Source organism: Cebidichthys violaceus, unplaced genomic scaffold (genome assembly GCF_023349555.1).
Source record: "Cebidichthys violaceus isolate CVI_PGR_0920_01 unplaced genomic scaffold, fCebVio1.0.p SCAF_74, whole genome shotgun sequence".
Taxonomy (NCBI): Eukaryota; Metazoa; Chordata; class Actinopteri; order Perciformes; family Stichaeidae; genus Cebidichthys; species Cebidichthys violaceus.
Window position 1 is genome coordinate 466100 of NW_027176958.1, and position 20439 is coordinate 486538.

At 45.3% G+C, this 20439-nt stretch overlaps 1 protein-coding gene across 1 annotated transcript in view; it reads left to right on the plus strand.

Moving 5' to 3' along the window:
* The window catches only part of LOC137892051 (carbohydrate sulfotransferase 15-like), a 31794-nt gene extending 17112 nt beyond the window's left edge, over positions 1-14682 (plus strand). Inside the window, exons 2-8 of the mRNA XM_068736950.1 lie at positions 2539-3148; positions 4351-4690; positions 8304-8447; positions 11373-11529; positions 12266-12422; positions 13357-13504; positions 14156-14682. Of these exons, the coding sequence (XP_068593051.1) occupies positions 2708-3148; positions 4351-4690; positions 8304-8447; positions 11373-11529; positions 12266-12422; positions 13357-13504; positions 14156-14355 (1587 nt within the window). The 5' untranslated portion in view covers positions 2539-2707 and the 3' untranslated portion in view covers positions 14356-14682. The remainder of the gene's footprint in view (positions 1-2538; positions 3149-4350; positions 4691-8303; positions 8448-11372; positions 11530-12265; positions 12423-13356; positions 13505-14155) is intronic.
* Positions 14683-20439: the final 5757 nt, after the last annotated feature.

Sequence of the window (20439 nt, forward strand, 5' to 3'; positions counted from 1 at the left end):
TATTTCTGTTTTAGTTAAGCTGTTTCATCATGTTTGATGGACAGGAGCGACGTTTTTTTTTTTTTTTTGCTTTATGAATAGAGCAGAACTGTCAAGCTGCCAGTCGCCCACTGCTACAGTCAGGTGTCTGATTGATTTAGATGTGGGTTCCCTTGAGGGAAACATTCTCTCGTCAATGACACGGCCTCTCTCTCTCTCTCTCTCTCTCTCTCTCTCTCTCTCTCTCTCTCTCTCTCTCTCTCTCTCTCTCTCTCTCTCTCATGCCCTCTTCTTCCTCCCCCTATTCTAAATAGCCTTGAGCATGAGCACCTCATTGACTTCAGCCTTGATGAAGGACACACACACACACACACACACACACACACACACACACACACACACACACACACACAGTCAATAAGTGCTAATGGCATGACGACTACAGATGAGCGCATATGTTCATAAATAGCAAAACAGTGGGCTCGTTGCTCAAGAGCAATCCTGAAAATGTCATCCTACTTTTAGAAAAAGATGTCCTGTTTGGAAACAGGACATCTGACCTGCAGTAATTACATTTCTGTTAAAAGCAAACCTCTTAGGAGCGTTCATCACGCTGGGAAAATTATGAGTTTGTTTAAAAAAAAATGCCATTACAGACTATTTTAAATGAACATGTCTCCAAGACAGGCGCTGATACGCCGTCTCTGACATGCAAACTTTAATTGAAGTAGTGAAGTAGTGTAATTTACAACCCATTACTCTCACTCATGTGTATGTATATATATATATATATATCTGTATTTATCTATTTTTTGGGAAAGCTTCCAAAAACAGCTTAATTTCCTGGCTAAAAGCAACAAAAAAAAAACCAACCATGTCAGTATCTGACAGTGGCTCCGGCTTCTTGCATTGAAGCCGTCACTCCACAGCTCCCTTTTTCAACTTCTTGAGGGCTGGAAGTCAGTCTTTTCAGAGCGCCGCGGCTTGTTATTCCTCCACCTGTCTCCTGGAGAGACCGTTGCTGTCGGGCGACTGCCGAGGGCCCGGCTGGGGGTAAATGACATTGCTTGAGCGAGGTATGGCAGGCGCTCTCCAGCCGTTCCCTCTTATCAGCTCTGCCGCGAGCTACCGTGAATACAGAGTTGTGCGAAAGGGGGTTGTGAGCGGTGGGTGGCGGGCGGACGATATCAGCTGCCGCGAGGAGGAGCGATGACTCACTTCCGTAGAGCCCCTCGTCTCATGATGTATGCCAGTCGGATGCAGGTGTAAAATACGTCAGCCTGTATCCGTGCAGTTTTTCCAAGGCTTCAGCCGTATTCCGCGTTCAGCCCCACGCATCCTTTGACAAGTGTCCCAGACCTGCTGGCTTTTTTTTGTCATTCTGGCGTATTGTATTCACTGCCGGCTCCAGACACACAGAAAGCCTCAAGGATAAAAAAAAAAAAAAAGAAAAACTACTCGTTGCTGCTGCAGGAGCATTATCATTAAAAAGATCCCCAATTCATTCACCCTTTAGACATTGGCCCCTCCCTTTTATCTGTGGGGGCGACTGTTGATCCATGTGACTTCCCAGTGATTGAATACCATTTTCTGATAATATAATCCCTTCTCCGGTCCGGGCCGGGCCGGGGTCTCTTCTCTTATATTCGTGTCTCTCCCCAGGCAGAGTCTGACGCACAGCTTCGCGGTTCCTAGGCTGAAAGCATCCCTCGTCCCGGCGTCCTTATCGCTCCCTCCACATTGTGACTCTGTTGCACGGGGAGGGGTGGGAGGATGGGCTGCGAGGTTGGGGAGGGCGTCGCTGTGCCGTTTGATTAAAACAGGAAGTGGAAGAGGAAGTCAGCGGAATTAATTTGACCCGACAAAAAACGCGATTGTTGGGAAATTAATAATCAAAAATCACATTTTACAAGACATGGTTTACAGGATGAAATGTCACTTCTGATGAAATGTTACTTCTCGGTGACATTTCATCTAATTCGTCAATATTCAGAGCAGACATCGTTTTCCACTACTGTCAATGTATTTTTCTTTGGTTCAGCCTGAGGTTATACGGCTAGAACTGCGGAAGTACAGAGGTTAAAAGAGAAATTCCCTCCAGCTATCGAATCGTTTGACTGCTTTCACAAAAGAGGCCTTATTTTGTCACCGGGATTTTCTGAGACTTAGGGATGTGATGACATGCTCTTCGGAGGTATGAAATGTACATTTCATGCCTCGAAAAACAGGAAAGAATTTCAAATCAGCGCCTGGTCTTGGTTTGCGAAACCAAGGTTCCCAAATGGAGCAGATACACAAATGCAAGTCAGCATTTGATCAGGATGTGACTGAGTCTATTCTCTGTAACATGTCTTACGTCAATGAAACCTCTGGAATATCTGACGCCTCTTCCAGCGATTGTGAAAGAGGAACAAGGAAATCCTCGGCTACACAGACAATTGTGGGCGGAAAGAAAGGGTTATCTGGCGTATTTCTTTGAAGGTTTTAGAAGTTGCTGCATCAGCCCAGGCATGAAACAGTGAGTCAATGTAGCTGACTGTGTTTTTCCTCTTGCTATAGGCGGGCGTCTGTTGATGAGGTGGAGCCGTTCTCCACAACCCATCATGGACATCAACCGTCAGCCGCTCCACCATCCCAAAACCTCCTGTCCCGCTGGATCCCGCTTCATAACGCCCCCCTGTTTCTGAGCCGCGATAACCTGGGACCCGCCCGGGGGCCGTTTGACGCCATGACGCAGATGGACTACAAATACAGCCTGCTGGGCTCGGCGGTGGACGACTATCGCAAGAGGCCGCTGCTGCTGCAGGTGGACGACACGCCCGTGAACCTGTTCGCGGTCCTGGAGGTGAAGCGGGAGCCGGCGAGGCGCTGGAGCACGCTGGGCTGCTTCCGCAAGATCCGCCTCTACAGCTTCCTGTTCGGCCTGGCCGTCACGTTCCTCATCATGGCTTCGTACATTCTGACGGGGGACAAGAAGGGTCTCCTCCTCACGCCTTCGCCCTACCACTTCAGCAGCCTGGTCAGCCCGGGACCTTTTGCCTTCAACCTGTCCTCGGTCAAGGACGACGCACACATCAAGCTGGTGGTGAAGTCCATCGCATCCAAAGTGGAGTTTCGCAGCAGTCGGCAGCTCCCGGAGCTCAAAGCGCTGGTTAACAGCGAGCCACATGTGAGTATATACCTAATATACTCCAAAAGAGATCTTAAGGATGCAAACTGTCTCAAAAGGATGGATTTTGTTATCAGATTAATTGCCGTAACGAATACCTCAGTGTTTTATAGTGTACATGTTATCGCTCCGTTTTAATCATAACACAAACAAGTCCCAGCTTGATATTGATCTCTCTTTTAATTGACAATCTCAGATGTGTCTCGAAGCATAATTAAATGCTAAGTGAAAAGGTGAGTCAAATCAGTATTCATGCCGACACGCCGCGTCTACACCGGGTTCAATACAGATACATTGTTGCAATTCCCCACTGGTTGCAGTTTCTAATTTAATTTATAAAAGAGATAAAACTGCTCTGAAAGCCTTGTATAACACTTCATGTCACACCAGATAATTGCACATGTCTCCACCAATTTCTTTCTTTTTTTTTTTTTTTTTGCGCAAGAGATTTAAAGCTCAAAGTCATTCCCAACACGCTGGTCCTGCGGCTTTCTCACAGTGTCCGCTTCACCTCGAAAGCCCGGTTCAATTAATTGTTAATCCTAATGATAATGGCTTGTGCTCGGGCTAATTTGCAACATAACTAATTTCTTATTGAACCAGCTAATGAATAGGAGAGAGTGTGGCCGCGGGACGATCAATACCGCGGTCCGCGGATGGATCCGGCATTAATTGTCCTCAAAGTAGCCGTGTCTCACAGGCCCTTTTTGTTTGATCACCAAGAAACACTTGTGATAATGTGAGAAGCCTGTATAGGAATACGTGTGCGTTGCCTCACTTTGATCGGGGCGGCAGGGTGTTCATGGACACTACTGTCCGAAAGTATTACGACAGATTCTCCTCTCCTGGGAGGACCGCGTATAAAAGCGGCAACCAAAATTCCTAAATACTGTCTCGACTGCACTGTGCCTACATATATGTCTCACTTGTGTCTACGCATCTACGCCGACTCTCTGCCCCTCTAGAGATCGCATCCTCCCGCTCGATCTCGTCACGAACGTGCGGCTGGATCCCACACAGGTGGCGTTTGCCTACACCTGCCAAAACAGTGGCCTGCATAAATTAAAACTGTTCCTTTAACGAGTCTGTGAAGCGGCTAGGATGTATTCCTCTTCCGTCGTGTTTCAGGAGGCTTTGTCTGAAGTGTTTTTATGGGGTTTTTAACGGTGGCTTAATTCAGCCCGCTTTCATTGCTTTTACAGATGTTTTCCGCTATCCCGCGCAAATTCCTGCCGAGCGTCAAGAACCCGTGCTGGTACGAGGAATACGCCGGGAACATCACCTCGGACCCTTACAGGACAAACTTGTACGCGCGCTATTCGAGGCGCTTCCGGACGGTGTTCCAGCACTTGAGGAACACCTTCCGAGAACACTTGTACCGCCGCGATGGGAAACTCTACCGCATGCGCTGCCTTCCGTACTTCTACATCATCGGCCAACCGAAGTGCGGCACGACGGACCTGTACGACAGACTGAGGCTGCACCCGGACGTCAAGTTCACCACTTTCAAAGAGCCACACTGGTGGACCCGCAAGAGGTTTGGTGAGTAGAGGAAACTGTTCATTTGTTGTGGGCTGAGGGCTTCAGGCTGGTTTTCACAATAATGAGAGCCCGAGAGCATCTAAAGTGTGAAACGTGACTCTCTGCAGTGTACATCACTTTGGTGGAGCCATGCCTCAGGGTGACAGACGTTTGAAGGGGTCTCGGCCTCAACGGCAAACCTGTCTTTTTTTTTCTTTTCTTTTTTTTTTTAATAAGCATAATTCATTTTATCTCCTGCATACTTCCTGTCAACATGCTGCTTGTAGAAACTAAAATGCATAATTTATATACATGGGAAAAAGTGCTTTGGATATTGACTGATGATTTTTTCACACTACGTCAAAACTGACAATTTTGCGACATCGGATACCAAAAACTGCACCCGCAATTATTACATTTTTTTTTTTTTAATTTTTTTTTAATAATAATGTGAAACCTAGCTGGTTGCGATCCCCTGCATGTGACATGAATTAAGTATCTCCGACGTACGCGGTTCAATCTCCCCGATGCAATTAACCGAGAAATGAATATTCAAAGCCCCGCTCAGTGCTGTGCATGAGAGTAAAGCTGTATATAAACTGTTTACTTTCTACCTGAGAGTTGTTGGCCCCCGAACTTACGGCTCTAACGGCGTATCTAAGCTCTTCATTGCCGAGCACATTCAACATTTTCGAATGCTAATAAGTCTTTTAGTGTTTTTTTTCCCGTTTTCCCCTTCCTGTACGTAATCATCTACATCTTTACCGGTGCCACTTCATTCCGTCCGCCGTACGGTTGAGCTCATGCGGTGGCTGTGCTCATTAACGGCTCGGCTAACAGTTCCTCTCCGTCATCTGTGACATAGATTCGTCTCTGTGGTGGAAGGGACTCGAAAAAAAAAAAAAAGAACGCGTGAAAAATACAGTTCAAAATACTTTGAACCCGCATGTGTGTGGGCGCACCGCTTCCTGCTCTCAGATACTCTTGCAACATATCTCACCACCATGAACTTTGCTTCTTTCAGCCTATAGCTCTTGTTTTATTTTACATTTCATGAAGGAGCCGTTTCATATTTTACCATGGATGGTATCTAGTTTTAGGGAATATTTGCCAGTTGAGCTGGTGAAGACTTACGCATTGTACACGTAATCACCGGCACATTTCGGTTCAGACTTTTTAGACACACACACACACACACACACACACACACACACACACACACACACACACACAACCTACTGCCACAATCCTGGCTTTATACGCTGTTTGGCTTTTCATGGAGTTTGAACAGGTGGTAATATGTCATTTTCACAAACAAAGAGATAAACCCCTCAAACTGTGCGTGGAGAGAGGTATACGAGCCGCCTGGCAGCGGACATCTGGTCCAACGGCGGTCCCGTCATCTCAGATGCGTGGATGCCATCATGCGTTTGCTGCGTCGTGTGCATCTGCGGCGTTAAAAGAAACCACCGCACCACCACCAGATGGGATTTAAAAAGCCCAATGCGAGATGGGGGAGTGCGACTTTATTAGGTTGAACTGGAAACCCCTCTGTATTTAAACAAATCCAACCCCTCACTTATCCTGCAGATGCTTTGTTGCACTGCTCACTTGGTTTGGTGACGTTTACCTAATGACACCAAAAAAAAACAAAAAAAAAAAACCCTGGAGTCTAGTCTCTCCTTTTTTTTTTTTTTTTTTATATGTGTTGTGTTTTTGCTCCCTAAAGAAGGCAAATCATTTTTCTCAACACCTATCATGCGTTTTGTTTTCTTTTAGAACTGAAACAGCCATTAAGACTCATGAATAATGGAGCATCTTTAGCAGCTCAAAAGGCAGGCATCAGGAGTGTGAGTCTCAGAGTGTGTGTGTGTGTGTGTGTGTGTGTGTGTGTGTGTGTGTGTGTGTGTGTGTGTGTGTGTGTGTGTGTGTGTGTGTGTGTGTCGCTAAAGTGTGCCTGGATTCGTGAAGAAATACTAGAAGAAGGAAATGTGAAGAGCAGCAGTTAAACTGTAGGGCAGCGATCTGTTCAAAGTCAGCTCCGATTATGAATTCAGACGCAGATCAGACGACTTCATACGGAGTTGAAAAGGCGGGTATAGCGAGTAGATAATCTAATTCTCTCTTAAGAACAGCAGCTGCATTATCACATCACTGCAGCGTGATGTTCAATGGTAATTTCTCACTGCGGAGGACTTATTCTTCTGCTCGGCAAATGACTGATACATACATTTTGTTTTTTTTTGCCTGGAGCCATCTGTCTAAAAATTACTTAATGATTTTAATAATTTCACCCGGAAGAGGGGGGGGGGGGGTTGGCGTAATGCTTGATGAGGGGAGCCACATTACAGTATTGGCTGCATTTTATGAAAAAAATTTCAACAAAATTCTCGCCGCAGAAATCAAAAAGGAGGCTTAAACGTAATCGTCGTAGCCAAAAAAAAACGATCCTTTTGAAGTTCCTCCAAGTTGCTGACTACGCCACTAATCCCTCCGAGACGAACGGAAACCTAACTGCTGGATCGATCAGCGATACTTATTTCAACCAGTCGTTCAGTTTGAGTCGATAACTACTTGAACCTCACGAAGCTGCGGGGTTGCGGGTGAGTCGTTTGCCTTAAATTCGTCTGCTGGTGTTGTTTTGCTGTGATGTTGCGTAGCAGCAAATGCAGCTGTATCCCAAGGACATAGGTCCCTCTCAGTTATTGCCCACCCCCCCCAACCCACCCACCACCACCCACCACCCACCAATTCATCCTTTCAGCTTTGCTGCCACTTTCCTTCTTTCTCTCTCCCTTCTAGTGTTGCACTTAAGAGCGATATGCTGATAATCAGCACTTTTCTCTCTTAAGACGTCCTTTGAATTCAAATGGGCTTGTTTTTGTATTTATTTATTTATTTCATTCCCCCCCCCCCCCCGCCAGGCTCCACTCATCCCATTCAGTGAAAGGGTGATTGGTGATGTGATCCGCGTCACATAGAACTTTTTGCCATCACATGCCTAAGTGCCATCACGCCTCGTACAAGTGTAAGCGTTCTGGATTAGCAGAGATGCAGGCTGGACGTTTGGAGAGTCTACTAGAGTTTTTTTTCTCATCATGTTTTTCCTGCTTGCTGGAGAACGGTGTTTTCATCAAAGCCACCACTGAAGCTCCCTCATTATCCTCATGCTGCACGGATCCTCCTAAATCAGACCCTGAATCCTCACGATCGCCCGGTAAATTGTAATCAGGCTGCAGACCAACAACGGCACGGATGGAAAACACATTTTCTCGTGCCGCATTTAAAAAAAAAAAAAAAAAAAAGCACAAACTTCACGTCGGCCCTTAATTGGAAACAGGGAGAATTGAACAGAGAAGGGGTATTCCCTGCTGAATTTGGATTGGAACTTGGATTTTAATTTGGTCACCCCCACAGTCAAGACAACACAGGAGCCCCAATGACCCCCCCCCCCCCCCCCCCCCCCCCTTCAGAGTGATCACAGACACACATGAAGAGGACAGACGGGAAGAAAAACATGCTTGATGGACACACACCGTGTCTTTGTAGCGTCAAAAAGAGAAACCCAAGTTGCTCTCTACTTTCTACAAAACATATATACGATCTGATAACTTAGTTTGTCTTCCTCCCCCAGGTATCATCCGCCTGAGCGAGGGCTTTCATGATCGATACCCGGTGGAGGACTACCTGGACTTGTTCGATCAGGCCGCTTACCAAATCCAGGGAAACCTCACGGCGAACGCCAGCGGAAGCCCCGGCCAACCCAACATCATCATAGGTAAGCCAAATAAAAAACAAACTATTTCACTCATTCAAGTTTGCTGTGAGCATGTCAGCATCAGATTTATGCTTTTTTTTCTTACCACGTTGTAACCAATGACCAGAGGATGAGCTTAAAATAAAAAAAAATAAAAATCACTGAAAACAAGGCGTGCATGTGTCACAGCCACAGGATCTGTAATGTAGAAACTATTTTCTTGATGCGTCATTTGGATTGGCCATGAATGATAATGAGTCGCAGCAACCGCTGTATCCGCTGACAGAAAAAGGGCTGTGTCACTATTTGTGGTGTTTTTATAGACTCTGGTATTCCCCCCTTTAAAAACTACTAGCTATCCACTTTGATGCTTTCCATCTTTTGCATCAAGGGCACTAGTTTACATTTAAATACATACGGGGGGAGGGGGCCAGCCTGTCAGGGATCCTGAAAAAACGAGGAATTCGACACAAAAACAGCTAAATATAGAGCACCTTATTTAAAAAGTAGATTTAGTAGGCCGATATTAAAAAGGACTAAGAGCAGTTGGCGTCAAAAGAACTTGTTCAAGACCCCCCTTGTTCCTGTGCCTGCAGGGATTTGGAATCTGAGACCATTTCTAATAGTTTTAAGATGAACTGAACCCCGGAAACTAAACGTCAAACATCAGCTTTTCACAATAAAAACAGCAAAGCATCATGTGAAACTCAGCAACCCTTTGGGTGGCAGGTGAGCTAATGAGCAACTTCCTACGTCTAGATTACAATAAAGCACCTTCTGATCCATTTCAGAACGACTATCTGGAAGAGCATTACGCGTCGAGAGGTAAGACGCGAGAACGCGATACAACCGATAAAGCGTGTAAACACGGCCTATCGCTCATCGGATCTCCAGGCAGTCGCACAAAAACACTTCCTGTTCAGCGTGATCTCTGCCTTCCTGTTGTGTCAAACATCATGTATGGTATTAAGTCACTCAGGTCATACCCGTGGAGCCGACGACGTTCGTTCGCCCCTCGTCACGGCTACTGTAACAGCATTTGGCTCGGGGGAGACCCGTCGACAGTGTCACTTGCCTGGTATTCTCGCCTGTATTATTACAAAGCTGCTATTAAAGCAGCAGGTAGTGAGGCTGAAGCACAGCGATGCTCGTTTTTTTTTTTTTTTTTTTTTAAAGAGAGCCGGTGACTCAACCCTTACAGCTTTATAATACTGGACTTCCTTCTGCTTCGCTTAGCCACTTCACTGAAGTGCCGTATAAAAAGGAATCATTGTTTTTGTGTGTGTGTGTGTGTGTGTGTGTGTGTGTGTGTGTGTGTGTGTGTGTGTGTGTGTGTGTCAGGACAGCAATAATATCCGCAGCGGGGAGGAGAAGTCTTTCAAACCTCCGTCCTCTTATTTGCATATCCTGCTTCCAATCCGTCTCTGTCTTTTACCACCGTCTCAAAGAACTGCTCGACTGCAGAGAAGAAAAAAAAAAAAAAAAAAAACTGATTTAAGTTTTCGACAATAGCCTTTTTCAGACCGGACCGAGTTGGTGCATTGAGCGCAGCTTAGCGTGCCGCTCTGTTTTGTTTCCCTCTTTAAATAAATAATTTGAGTAAAAGGAGAGGGGGGGGGGGAGTGTGCCAAAGCCCCACTCTGTATTCACACGATGCCCTGGGAGAGCACCAGCAAAAGGTGCAGGCCTGTGGCCGGGATACCGGAGGCACGCCGGTCTGGCTCCGCCATTTGTTTGCCCTATTACGGCGGCTCCCCCCCCCCCGGGGCGAAATAAGCCCTTTTAATGGACACCGAGACCTTTAAAACTGACTTGATCAGTCTGTATTATTTCAAGCACGACAGCATCAGCAGCGATCCCGTTTGGCTCTCACCGTTGTCATCACAGAAAATAGGTCCTTGCTATCATCCCTTTCTCTGGAGGAAGGGATGCAGATAAGGCACCCCCCCCCCCCCCCCCCCCACCCCGTGTTGTGTTCCCTGCAAATACATCACAGCTTCACTCCACAGATAACAGGATAATGAAGGCAGAGACAGCCTAATGAATCCCGGATATCATGTCTCAGCACAGCACAGATACAAGTTTCTGCTCTCCAACTGCTGGAGAAGCGACGTCTTCTGACTCGTTGTGTAGCAACAGTGTGTTCTCTCACACTGTGTGCGAGTCTTTCCGCAATTTTTACTCGCAGCTGGAGTCGTCGTTGCGCTTCCTTTTTGTTTTTCCTTTAGAATCTTTTGTTTTATTGACTTGTCGCATCTATGTTAGGAACATGCTGCGTCTGTTAGTTCCAGCCTCGATTAAAAAAAAATTTAGAAGTTGAAACAATTCATTTAGGGATTATTGCTTTGTTATTTCAGAAGACACTAATTGGGGAATTTATCCGTTTCAGAAAATCAGAGAAAACAATAAAACATAACTGTAGGCTGTACTGTCAATGTCACACGGGAGTCTGGTTTACTGTAAACTCAAATTGAAGTGTCTTTTTTAAAGCAGGAAGTAACAACTACTTTACAAATCTGCCAGTTATTTTCTTGATTCATCTATTATTAATTAATGTATTAATTAGTCTATATAATGTAAAACATGGCAGCATCGCAGAGCCAAAGATGATGTCGGACCAAAAACACAAAAGATATTAAATTCACAATAATATAATGAAACAGAGACAAACAAGCAAATCCTCACATTCGAGCAACTGGACCCATTAAATATTTGGCGTACTTTTTTTACATTTTCAGTTAATTGGGGTTCAAACCAATCCGCTGCCTTGTAAAGATTGTCAAAATCTATAAAAGAAACAATGAGCCTCGCGTATTCAACACATCAAACGCAACACCAAACAGTGAAAAAGTGTCTATGTTTCTGCCTCTGGATAATTGTATGATGGTCTGTGTGCATGTTTTTTTTTTTTTTTTTTTTTTAACCACTGTGGGTGTAACCTTGCAGGAGAAGCCAGCGCGTCCACCATGTGGGACAACAACGCCTGGGTGTACTTCTACGACAACACCACAGAGGGAGAGCCTCCCTTCCTCATCCAGGACTTCGTCCACGCCCTGCAGCCCGACGCCCGCTTCATCGTCATGCTCAGGGACCCGGTGGAAAGGTGAACGTAATCTCCGTTTCACTGCCTCCGCCCCGCATGCACATATCTCTGCCGTAACGATGCAGATACAGCCCTGACTCGCCTTTGTTGCCTCCATCACAGCTGTTTACACTGCAGACACAGACGGATACTTCTTCGTGTTTACAGGAAACAAAAAGACCTGCCGTCACGTGCGTTTCACTACGACGCCTTTATCGGAGTCGAACTTGCTGCAAGGCATTCCGTTTTAAAACTACTTTTCGTAGCGTTCGTTTTCTATTAAACCGTTCATTAGCACTTGAAATGATTATTCATGTTGCCATAAAATATATTCTCGGGGGTCAATATCCGTCTCCATATCACGCAGTCCGGGGCGTTGGGTTCCCAGGCTGTCGTATGCCCCGACGCCCTTTTTGTTGCACATCATTGACATCGCCAGCCGGAGGTAAATGCTCTCCGTCAAAACTAGGATTTAATGACCACTTATTTCAAATATTGTTCATTCGAGTCTATGGAAACCGATACCATGTACCCACGGACCATTTCAATGACAATCATTTGTTTGAGCAATAGCCATCCAGTCCGGTCCGAGGAGGACTGCTCGGTTATATTTATCCAAGTCGATAAAGTTTCTGTCTTCGCTTCGTGCCTGACTTTAAACTACAGTGAGCTGCAGCAGGAGACGATGAGTCGTATATATGTCTTCGGGTCCCAGGTTCAAGTTCTGTTCACAGAGCATCTCTCTGTTGTCTTGCAGGCTCTACTCGGACTACCTTTACTTCGGTATTTCCAACAAGTCCGCGGAGGATTTCCACGAGAAGGTGTCGGAGTCGCTGCAGCTATTCGAAGGGTGCCTTACGGAGTTCACGATGCGCTCCTGCGTGTACAACACCACCGTCAACAACGCCATGCCGGTGAGAGCGCCGCCCTCCCCCGTCCCGCTTTTTGTCTCCGCAGAGGACGCGTAAAACGTGGCCACCAGCTGGCATTAGCTCGGTGGGAAGAAAGAAAATAGAAAAAGCAGAGGAAAAAGACAGACGGAGTGAAATCCACACTTCATTAGCGGGGCGGACTTCATGAAAAGGGGGACTGGGCCTGGCAGTGTCTAGAGCCTCTCTTTGTGTTTACCAGTGGTGTGAACGTCCTTCTTGTCTTAGTGTCAGGCAGTGCCGGGGGCCCCAAGTGTTTGGGCCCCCGGCCAGCTTTTCCCCACAGTGCGTTTGAGGCAGACTGGCAGGGGGGGGAGGAGGAGGAGGAGGAGGAGGCCGTCCTCTTTTGGCTCCCCCCCCTCCCCCCCTCCAGGCTGCATTACACAGAGGTCCTCCTCTCCAACTGCCGCTGATGAGCTTTATGGCCCTCTGAGAGCACGCCTGTCCATCCTCATCCATGTCCATCTCAATGTACGCTTAATGGATCACAATAACAGGGTAAAACTAAATATCATATCATAGAGGGGTATGAAGTGAGCATCTGGTCCACTGGCAGGTAGTGATGCAAGGTTTCCGATCATAGAAGAAACTTCATCTTTCTGAAAATCCCTCGACCACACACACACACACACACACACACACACACACACACACACACACACACACACACACACACACACACACGATACCAGCACATGTTCACATGCCCACGCGGTGCCTTGCATCACCCAGGGGGGGGAAGATGAAAGAGCATGCCGGTGGAATTCCCTCCCTCGGTCTTCCTCGTCCATCCCCTTGAAAGAAGTTTAACCCATGCACCCCCCGCGTCCCCCGTCCCCCCCCTGAGGACGCTTCTTCTGATAGAGTTCGGTTTGTCTCACAGCGATTCTCCCATTTTCTTTTTTTTTTGTGTCCTCAGGTCAGGTTGCAAGTCGGCCTGTACATTGTGTACTTAATGGACTGGCTGACCGTCTTCGGCAGGGAACAGATTCTGGTCCTGAGGTTGGAGGACCATGCCTCGAACAGGAAATACACAATGCACAAAGTCTTTGACTTCCTTAACCTGGGTGAGTAAGCCACACATATCTCTCCCCCCCCCCCCACATAAGATCCCGGGTCTGTAATCATTCCCTCCGGTGGCTCCGATCAATACAATTAACGGGTCGCTAAAGACGTAGGGAAATGTGAAAAGCCATGTCGGCGTGTAGTTAAAAGTACTCAAGGGAGGTAATTAGGGGATTCCGGTGTTAACAAAGAGCAGCGCATGTACTGCATTAGAAAATCCAGTTGATTTTGAAGCGCTTGAGTCGTGTATAGCTTAGAAAGGAAAATTGAAATGTCTGAGCTTTCTCACACCTTCTATACAGTGCTTTTAGTATGGACCTTTCCCTGGGGGGGGGGGGGGGGGGGGGGGGTATCCAGCATCCTTGCCCTGTAGTCTGGAAGCCCTCTTGTCTCACTGGTTCATCCCACAGTCGAGTTGCCCCCCCAAAAGCTCAGACTTAGCTCTTCAAAAGAGCTGCCAACACCAGCCGAGATGCGATTACCTCCTGGAGCGTTAAAATCTTCTGCTCAGAGCACAGCTGATACACACAGTGACAGAGTAGAGTCCTTTTCAAAACTGTATCTTTGTGTCCATTTGTTGGGCGCTGCGGCAAAAAATGTGAAGTGGCCCAGAAAGGAGGGGAGTGAAAGAATAGTGTTTGTGTTTTCTACAGGGCCTCTGACGAAAGAAAAAGAGTCAGAGATCACCAGAAGTCCAGCGTCAAACACCAGGAGGCCGGCTGACAAGAACCTGGGGCCCATGCTGCCCATCACTAAAGAGATCCTGCGGGATTTCTACACGCCGTTCAATGAAAAACTGGCCAAAGTGCTGCGGAATGACTCCTTCTTCTGGGAGAAGAACTCGAAACTCTGAACAACACACCCGCCCTTTACTTCGGTTAAAAGAAAAACCACTGATGCGTCAGCCCCCCCCCCCCCCCCCCCCCTCCCTTCATCCTTCATTTGAGCTTCATCTCTTCTCAAGTGCCCATGAAAATCAATGTTGTTGTTTTTTTTAAATATAAATTATTTTCTAAGTTATAAAAACAGAGATGACTCAAAGATAGAAAATAGCACAAGAGAGCGTGGTGATGTTGTGTGTGTGTGAGATAGAGTGAGAGAGAGAGAGAGAGAGAGAGAGAGAGAGAGAGAGAGAGAGAGAGAGAGAGAGAGAGAGAGAGAGAGAGAGAGAGAGAGAGAATGAATACAAGAGAGAAAGAGATGTTGGAAAGTCTGGATTGTTTTTGTTTTTTTTGTGACCAGATGTACAAAATTAAATAGTGAATTCAAAGATATTAAAACTGAGTCCTGTGTTGTTTGATACATTGAAAATTACTAAAGAGATGACGCCTATATTAATAGTTTTGTCCCTTTATACATAGTGAGGAAAAAAAGCTGAATTCATTCATCTGTAATCAGAGCATAAGTTTAGTGATACAACACCCCCCTCTGCTGGACACCACATATCATTGCAAGCTTAACATTGGGCCCCATCCAATGCTATTGCTGCTGATACCAACAGCAGCAGACCAAAGGCTAAAAAGACACCAAAATCGAATGAATTCAGTCTTCAAATGCAAACTTCAGATATTAATATGTTGTATCAGAATATTAAATGGTAAATCTAAATGACAAATATTATTTTAGTTATGAGTTTGAGTGAGTCAGGTAGCTGAAAGGCAGCAATTACTCTGATCAAGCCCCTCATAATTTGCTCTCCCTCTGGTGTTTATTCAGTGTTTGTGACACTCATTCACCAATCAGTAACGAGCTTGAATTTGATTGGATGTGAGGCTATTAAATCTGGCAAATGAAACAAAAGACGTTTGAACTCCCGAGACAGAAACGCAGCTCAACAAATCAACAATCATTTCACGCGTTTAAAACACACCGCCAAGCACGGCTGAACATTTTCAAATTCAGGAGAAATCATACTTTGACATATTGAAGCGCTGAAGTTGGAACGTACACTTCCTCTGCACCAGAGGGCAGACGACGCTCACCGATACACAGTTCAAACTTCAGCGTTTAGCACAATCTAGAATCAGCATCCAGATGTTTCAGTGTGCTTTAAACAGTCACCCATCGGGAGTCTCTCTTTTCAGGCTGCCTCTTAGTTAACTGACCCAAATACCACTGGAAGACCTCTTTTCATAATTAAGAGGAAACCTGTAATCACACAGATTTATTAAACAATGCGTGACCCCATTCTTCTTCTTCTTCTTCTTCTTCTTCTTGTTTAAATAAGAAAAGGGAATGCATCTCAAAATGCCAGCAGCTTTAACGACTTCCTCCTCACCGAAATCAAGACAATCTGACTCCAACTGACTTCAATTTCCTTGGAATTCACAAATATGATCGACGCTTCTTCCATCCGAGCGAGTGCTGTATCAGAATACAGTGACTGACGAGGAAACTGGACAAACCGCCCGCCGCTCCACAGACTCTTTGAGACACACGTTCAGCCAAATATCCCCATTACTTCACATTCCTTTGTATTGCCTCCGTGCAACGTGTTGTCACGGGAAATGACACGTTTTTCTGTTCCAGGCGGTATTAGCAGTCAGACAAAAGAATAATTCAGTCAACCAACTCACGTGGAACAGATCTATAATGCCAGCAGAGTTGATATTTGAGTTGACATGACCCCCCCCCGCCTTCCCCTCGAGGACACACCGAGCTCAACGTGGCAGGTACTGAGGAGTGGTGATATTAAACCCCCCCCCCCCCTAGAGAGCTTCAGCTCAGAGCCAACAGGTGGATGCTGGGGTGGTGGAGGTGAAGCTCATGACAGACTGATGTACCTGTATTCATCTTCAATGTGCAGACTGGACACCAGTGTTCTTAAAATCATTATTGTAGACTTTCTAGTGAATCGAGATGGAAAAATCAAATCCATCTCGCATGCATGCAACGTGCTGAAACAAGTGACCTCTGCAGAGATATTACCAACTTTTTTCCATATCAAAATCAGATCAGTACATGGAAACGAGCTTAATGTCGGAATTGAATGACTAAATTATTTTAAGGATAGGAAAACCTAAATGTCATCTAAACCCCAAGTTATCAGTTGAAATATTCTCTAATGCTTAGTGGGTTATGAATGAACTGTAGGCAAGAGAGCAACCATGTTTACATATCAATATAACAAATACACAACATTACAGTGAGCCAATGGAGCCCTATTTGGGGAAGAAGAAGAACAACAACAACACGCAAACTTAAACAGTATTCATCATCATAAGTCAACAGCATGGAAAATTCACAAAGCTTGTTCCAACAAAAACAACCAAAATTCATAATTTAAAAGGCTACCAATGAAACATGCTTCTCATAGACATGGCAGCAACATTACAGCAGGAGTTAGAGGAAGATGAGAGGGGCGACAGTGAAGACAACAACAATCAACTGAACTATTCATGTTAGCTTTGTCAGCACAAACTTACCCCGCCGACGTGAAGAAGTGACTCCCGAATGTTGTTGCGTCGCAGCAACAATGAATCATTTTGGGTTGACTTCCTCTCCTGTGGGCCAGGCTAGCTTATTTACTAAACTCTAATGTTGTTTTGTGAGCATAGCATCAAGTTAGCCAACGGGTTTTTTTTGGGGGGGGGGGTTTTCATGGCAGCCTCACTGAATACGTCCACAAGGTGACGGAGCACGCGCAGTTTTAAATAGCGAAAGTCAAAAAGGTGCGTTGGATATGCGCCGCGAGAGTTGTCAGGTCTGTCGCGAGGGAGTGCAGCTGCAGTGGTCCGACTAAATAAGCGTCTGTTCTGCAATACATTCATATTTGTTAGACTCTGTATGAACGTGACGCTGCTGTTTTCTTATAGTAGGCCTATTTATACAATAGGTCACCAAAGAGGCAGGGGGGCAGTTTTGCGCGCTAGCAATTTTTTTTTGGGGGCCCATTTGGGGCCGCGGAAATCCGTCGTTTCAGAGATTCATAGATTGGTTCAATCAGAAAGAGTGTGACTTTGCTCTGTAGCTTTGCTTTCAGGGTCATAGTGAAATTTGACAACACAAATATGAACTTTTCTCAAATAAAGAGAGAGAAATAATGTCCCTGCTTGTAAAGGAAAGACGGATAAACTAGCTTTCATATCCACGTCACTCCCAAATCCTAATTCTTAAAGGGACCACACACACTGGATGGAGAATGGACCTGACACTGTCAACTTTTGGGCTGTTTACTTGTTTTATTATGAGCAGAAGGGAATAAGATTTTGATCAACATTTACATCTATTTTGTTGTCCGTGTAGTTTTTAAATACCAGTGATATATATATATATATATATATATATATATATATATATATATATATATATATATATATATATATATATATACACACACCGGTACAATAGCGTTATGAGGGACACTATGACGTTTAGTTTTCACTAGCATTAACTTATTATAAACAACAACATTCTATAGAAACTGATAGTTGTTAAAAAAATCCCATGAAAAGAAATGAAATGCCCTATTTAATCCTGTTTGAGATACAATTACTACAAATTAAAATGCCCAGCTTGTTTTATTACCTACAGTTTGTTTCAAACTACAGGATGTATTTGTGACCGTGTTTTATAAGGTTTACAGTGCAGGAAACGTTTGATAGATAGAAAAGACACAAAGACACATAAAGCGGTGTTGGTTTTGGTCTTGTCATGGGATTTTCTGACGAAAAGTAACAAATGAAATGACGCCGAACCTCCCCTAGTGTGGTTAGAGATACGATTTAATCTTCACTTCAACAACAACAACACTGAATTGCAGCTGGGCTGAGTTATTGATCTAATGACACTAGCGATACGAACTTCACTGCCACCTCCTCTCTCAATAGCCGGCTCTGACGTCCTCCGTTCCTGTATAGATCCTCCTTCTTTGAAAGAAGACGTCCGCCGACGGCGTCCCTGATCCTGTAAGATAGGGCGTCGCATTAAGGCCACGTTTGTGTGGATTCACAACAGGATGTTGGATGTGGCTGGGAGAAGCGTTGTCCCCCAGGTCCATTTCTCCTCTGTCAGTTTGGATAAGCTTTGAAGCCGGGCTTTAGCCGAGAGGGCCTCTCTCTCCCTTCGACGTCTTTCCCACCACTTTCCCATTCGCTCCTCATCAAGCATCTCTTAACAGCTCTGCTCTTCCTTCTCATCGTACTTCAGCCCTCTGTCCGATTCATCTTAAATTCCAGTGTGGTGGTGGACTTCTTAATGCTTGTCACTGGTCTCTGTTATTTCCTAAGTTTAAGACCTTTTGACCGTGACGGCCGGGGAAGGAAAATGCTGTCGAATACCGCCAAAAATGTCACGTTCGCCACATCTCCCGCCCGTAACTCCAAGCGACGAACATTCGCTAATCCATCTTGGTGATTTGAGCGCTCTGATAGCCTGCCAGTTGTGTTTGAAGAGCCTGTGCGAGGCCCAGTCATGCCCGCCGCCGCCGCCGATGATGAAGCGAGTAAAGAATGCAGGAAACAATCAGATGTTTATAAAACAAAAAAAAACTGGGTGAGAGTATTCTCTTTTAGTTTACTCGCAGTACTCCAAAAAGTAAGTTGAGGATATTGAGCTGAAAGATCACAAGAGTCCAGTTCAGTAACATTTGTGGGATATTAAATGTTCAGCCCAAAACATCTGTTTGTGATGTACAGTGCTATGCAGCTTTATCTCTTTTGGACACATATTGTAGAAATAGAAATGATCTCGGGCGAAGCTAGTGATTTCTGATTGCCCTGCTTCTTTCCACACTGACACTGTGATAGAGTTTGTCAAACTGCTTGGAGTTATTTAGTTAGTTGTTTTCAGGCGGTGGGCATTGTACTTGTAAAGATTGTTGTCCATTTATGCTCTTTAGAAGTTTGTTGTTCTATACCTCCAAAGTCACGGACAGCCGAGATCTTTAGAAATACCTCAAAACTCAAGAACTCCTTTTCCTGCATGTTTGCGTCGCTTAGTTGTCCGAACGGTTCTGTTTAGCGTTGGCAAGTCTCCATATGGCTGAATTTTATTTCATTTTTGCTATTTTTATCAGGCCAAAACCCTGAACAAAAGAGGATGTGCTAAACCAGATGTTTCTTATTTGCTTTTACTCACAGGCCTCTTGTGCCCATTGCAGTTGTGTCATTGTTCAACAAGGTTTAATGAATCCAGGGTCGTTGCTCTGCATTAACTCCCGCCTGAGAATCCAGCCGAGCATTTCACAACAAGGACAGTACAGAATTCTAATTACATCTGTGCCTGGGCGGACCGTCTCCATGCAGCAGCTAAACCAGATGTCCTTCAGAGCGCCCGTGGAACGTGCACTCGTACAACAGCTGTATTGTCAAAACCCTTGACGACGCATTGAAGCAATCATGGGTGTGTTAGAGATTGATGCTCTTTCTATTTTGATATCAGTAGGTCAACAACGTTTTTTTGGTAATGGTTTCTACTTCCCTGAGACAATGCGGGAGAAGTTTAAGTTTTGGATTCTCTCGCCATTCAAATTAAAAACTGTCACCGTTATAAGATGCGAACATCTGGTGTTTTTCAGTCACATTCAGCTGGAACACGTCCCGTTGAATGTGGACAAGGAATTAGAAACACAGGTGTTCAGGGGGGAAACTGAGGGTGGCTGTGTTGAAAGAACGCATCGGTATCCAGGCCACCGAGTAGTAAAGCTTTCGTTACCGAGCAGCTTGAGGTCTGAGGGTAGCCCGTACATAAAGAGCTTTTTCATCACCGAAAAAAGGTCTCGAAAGGGGAGACATTCCCACAATCTCCACGAACCGCAAACATTAATAAATTGAATAAGAATATATTGAACTAACTTGAAGGACTATGACAGATGAAATAGTTTCTGCAGGGATCGTAAAGTATTGAAAACTATAAAAGTAGGTTATAGCCGGTGTAAAATGCAGATGTCCAAGTTCTTTTTGTCCCAACTGACCTGCATAAACAGCCTACTGTGCAT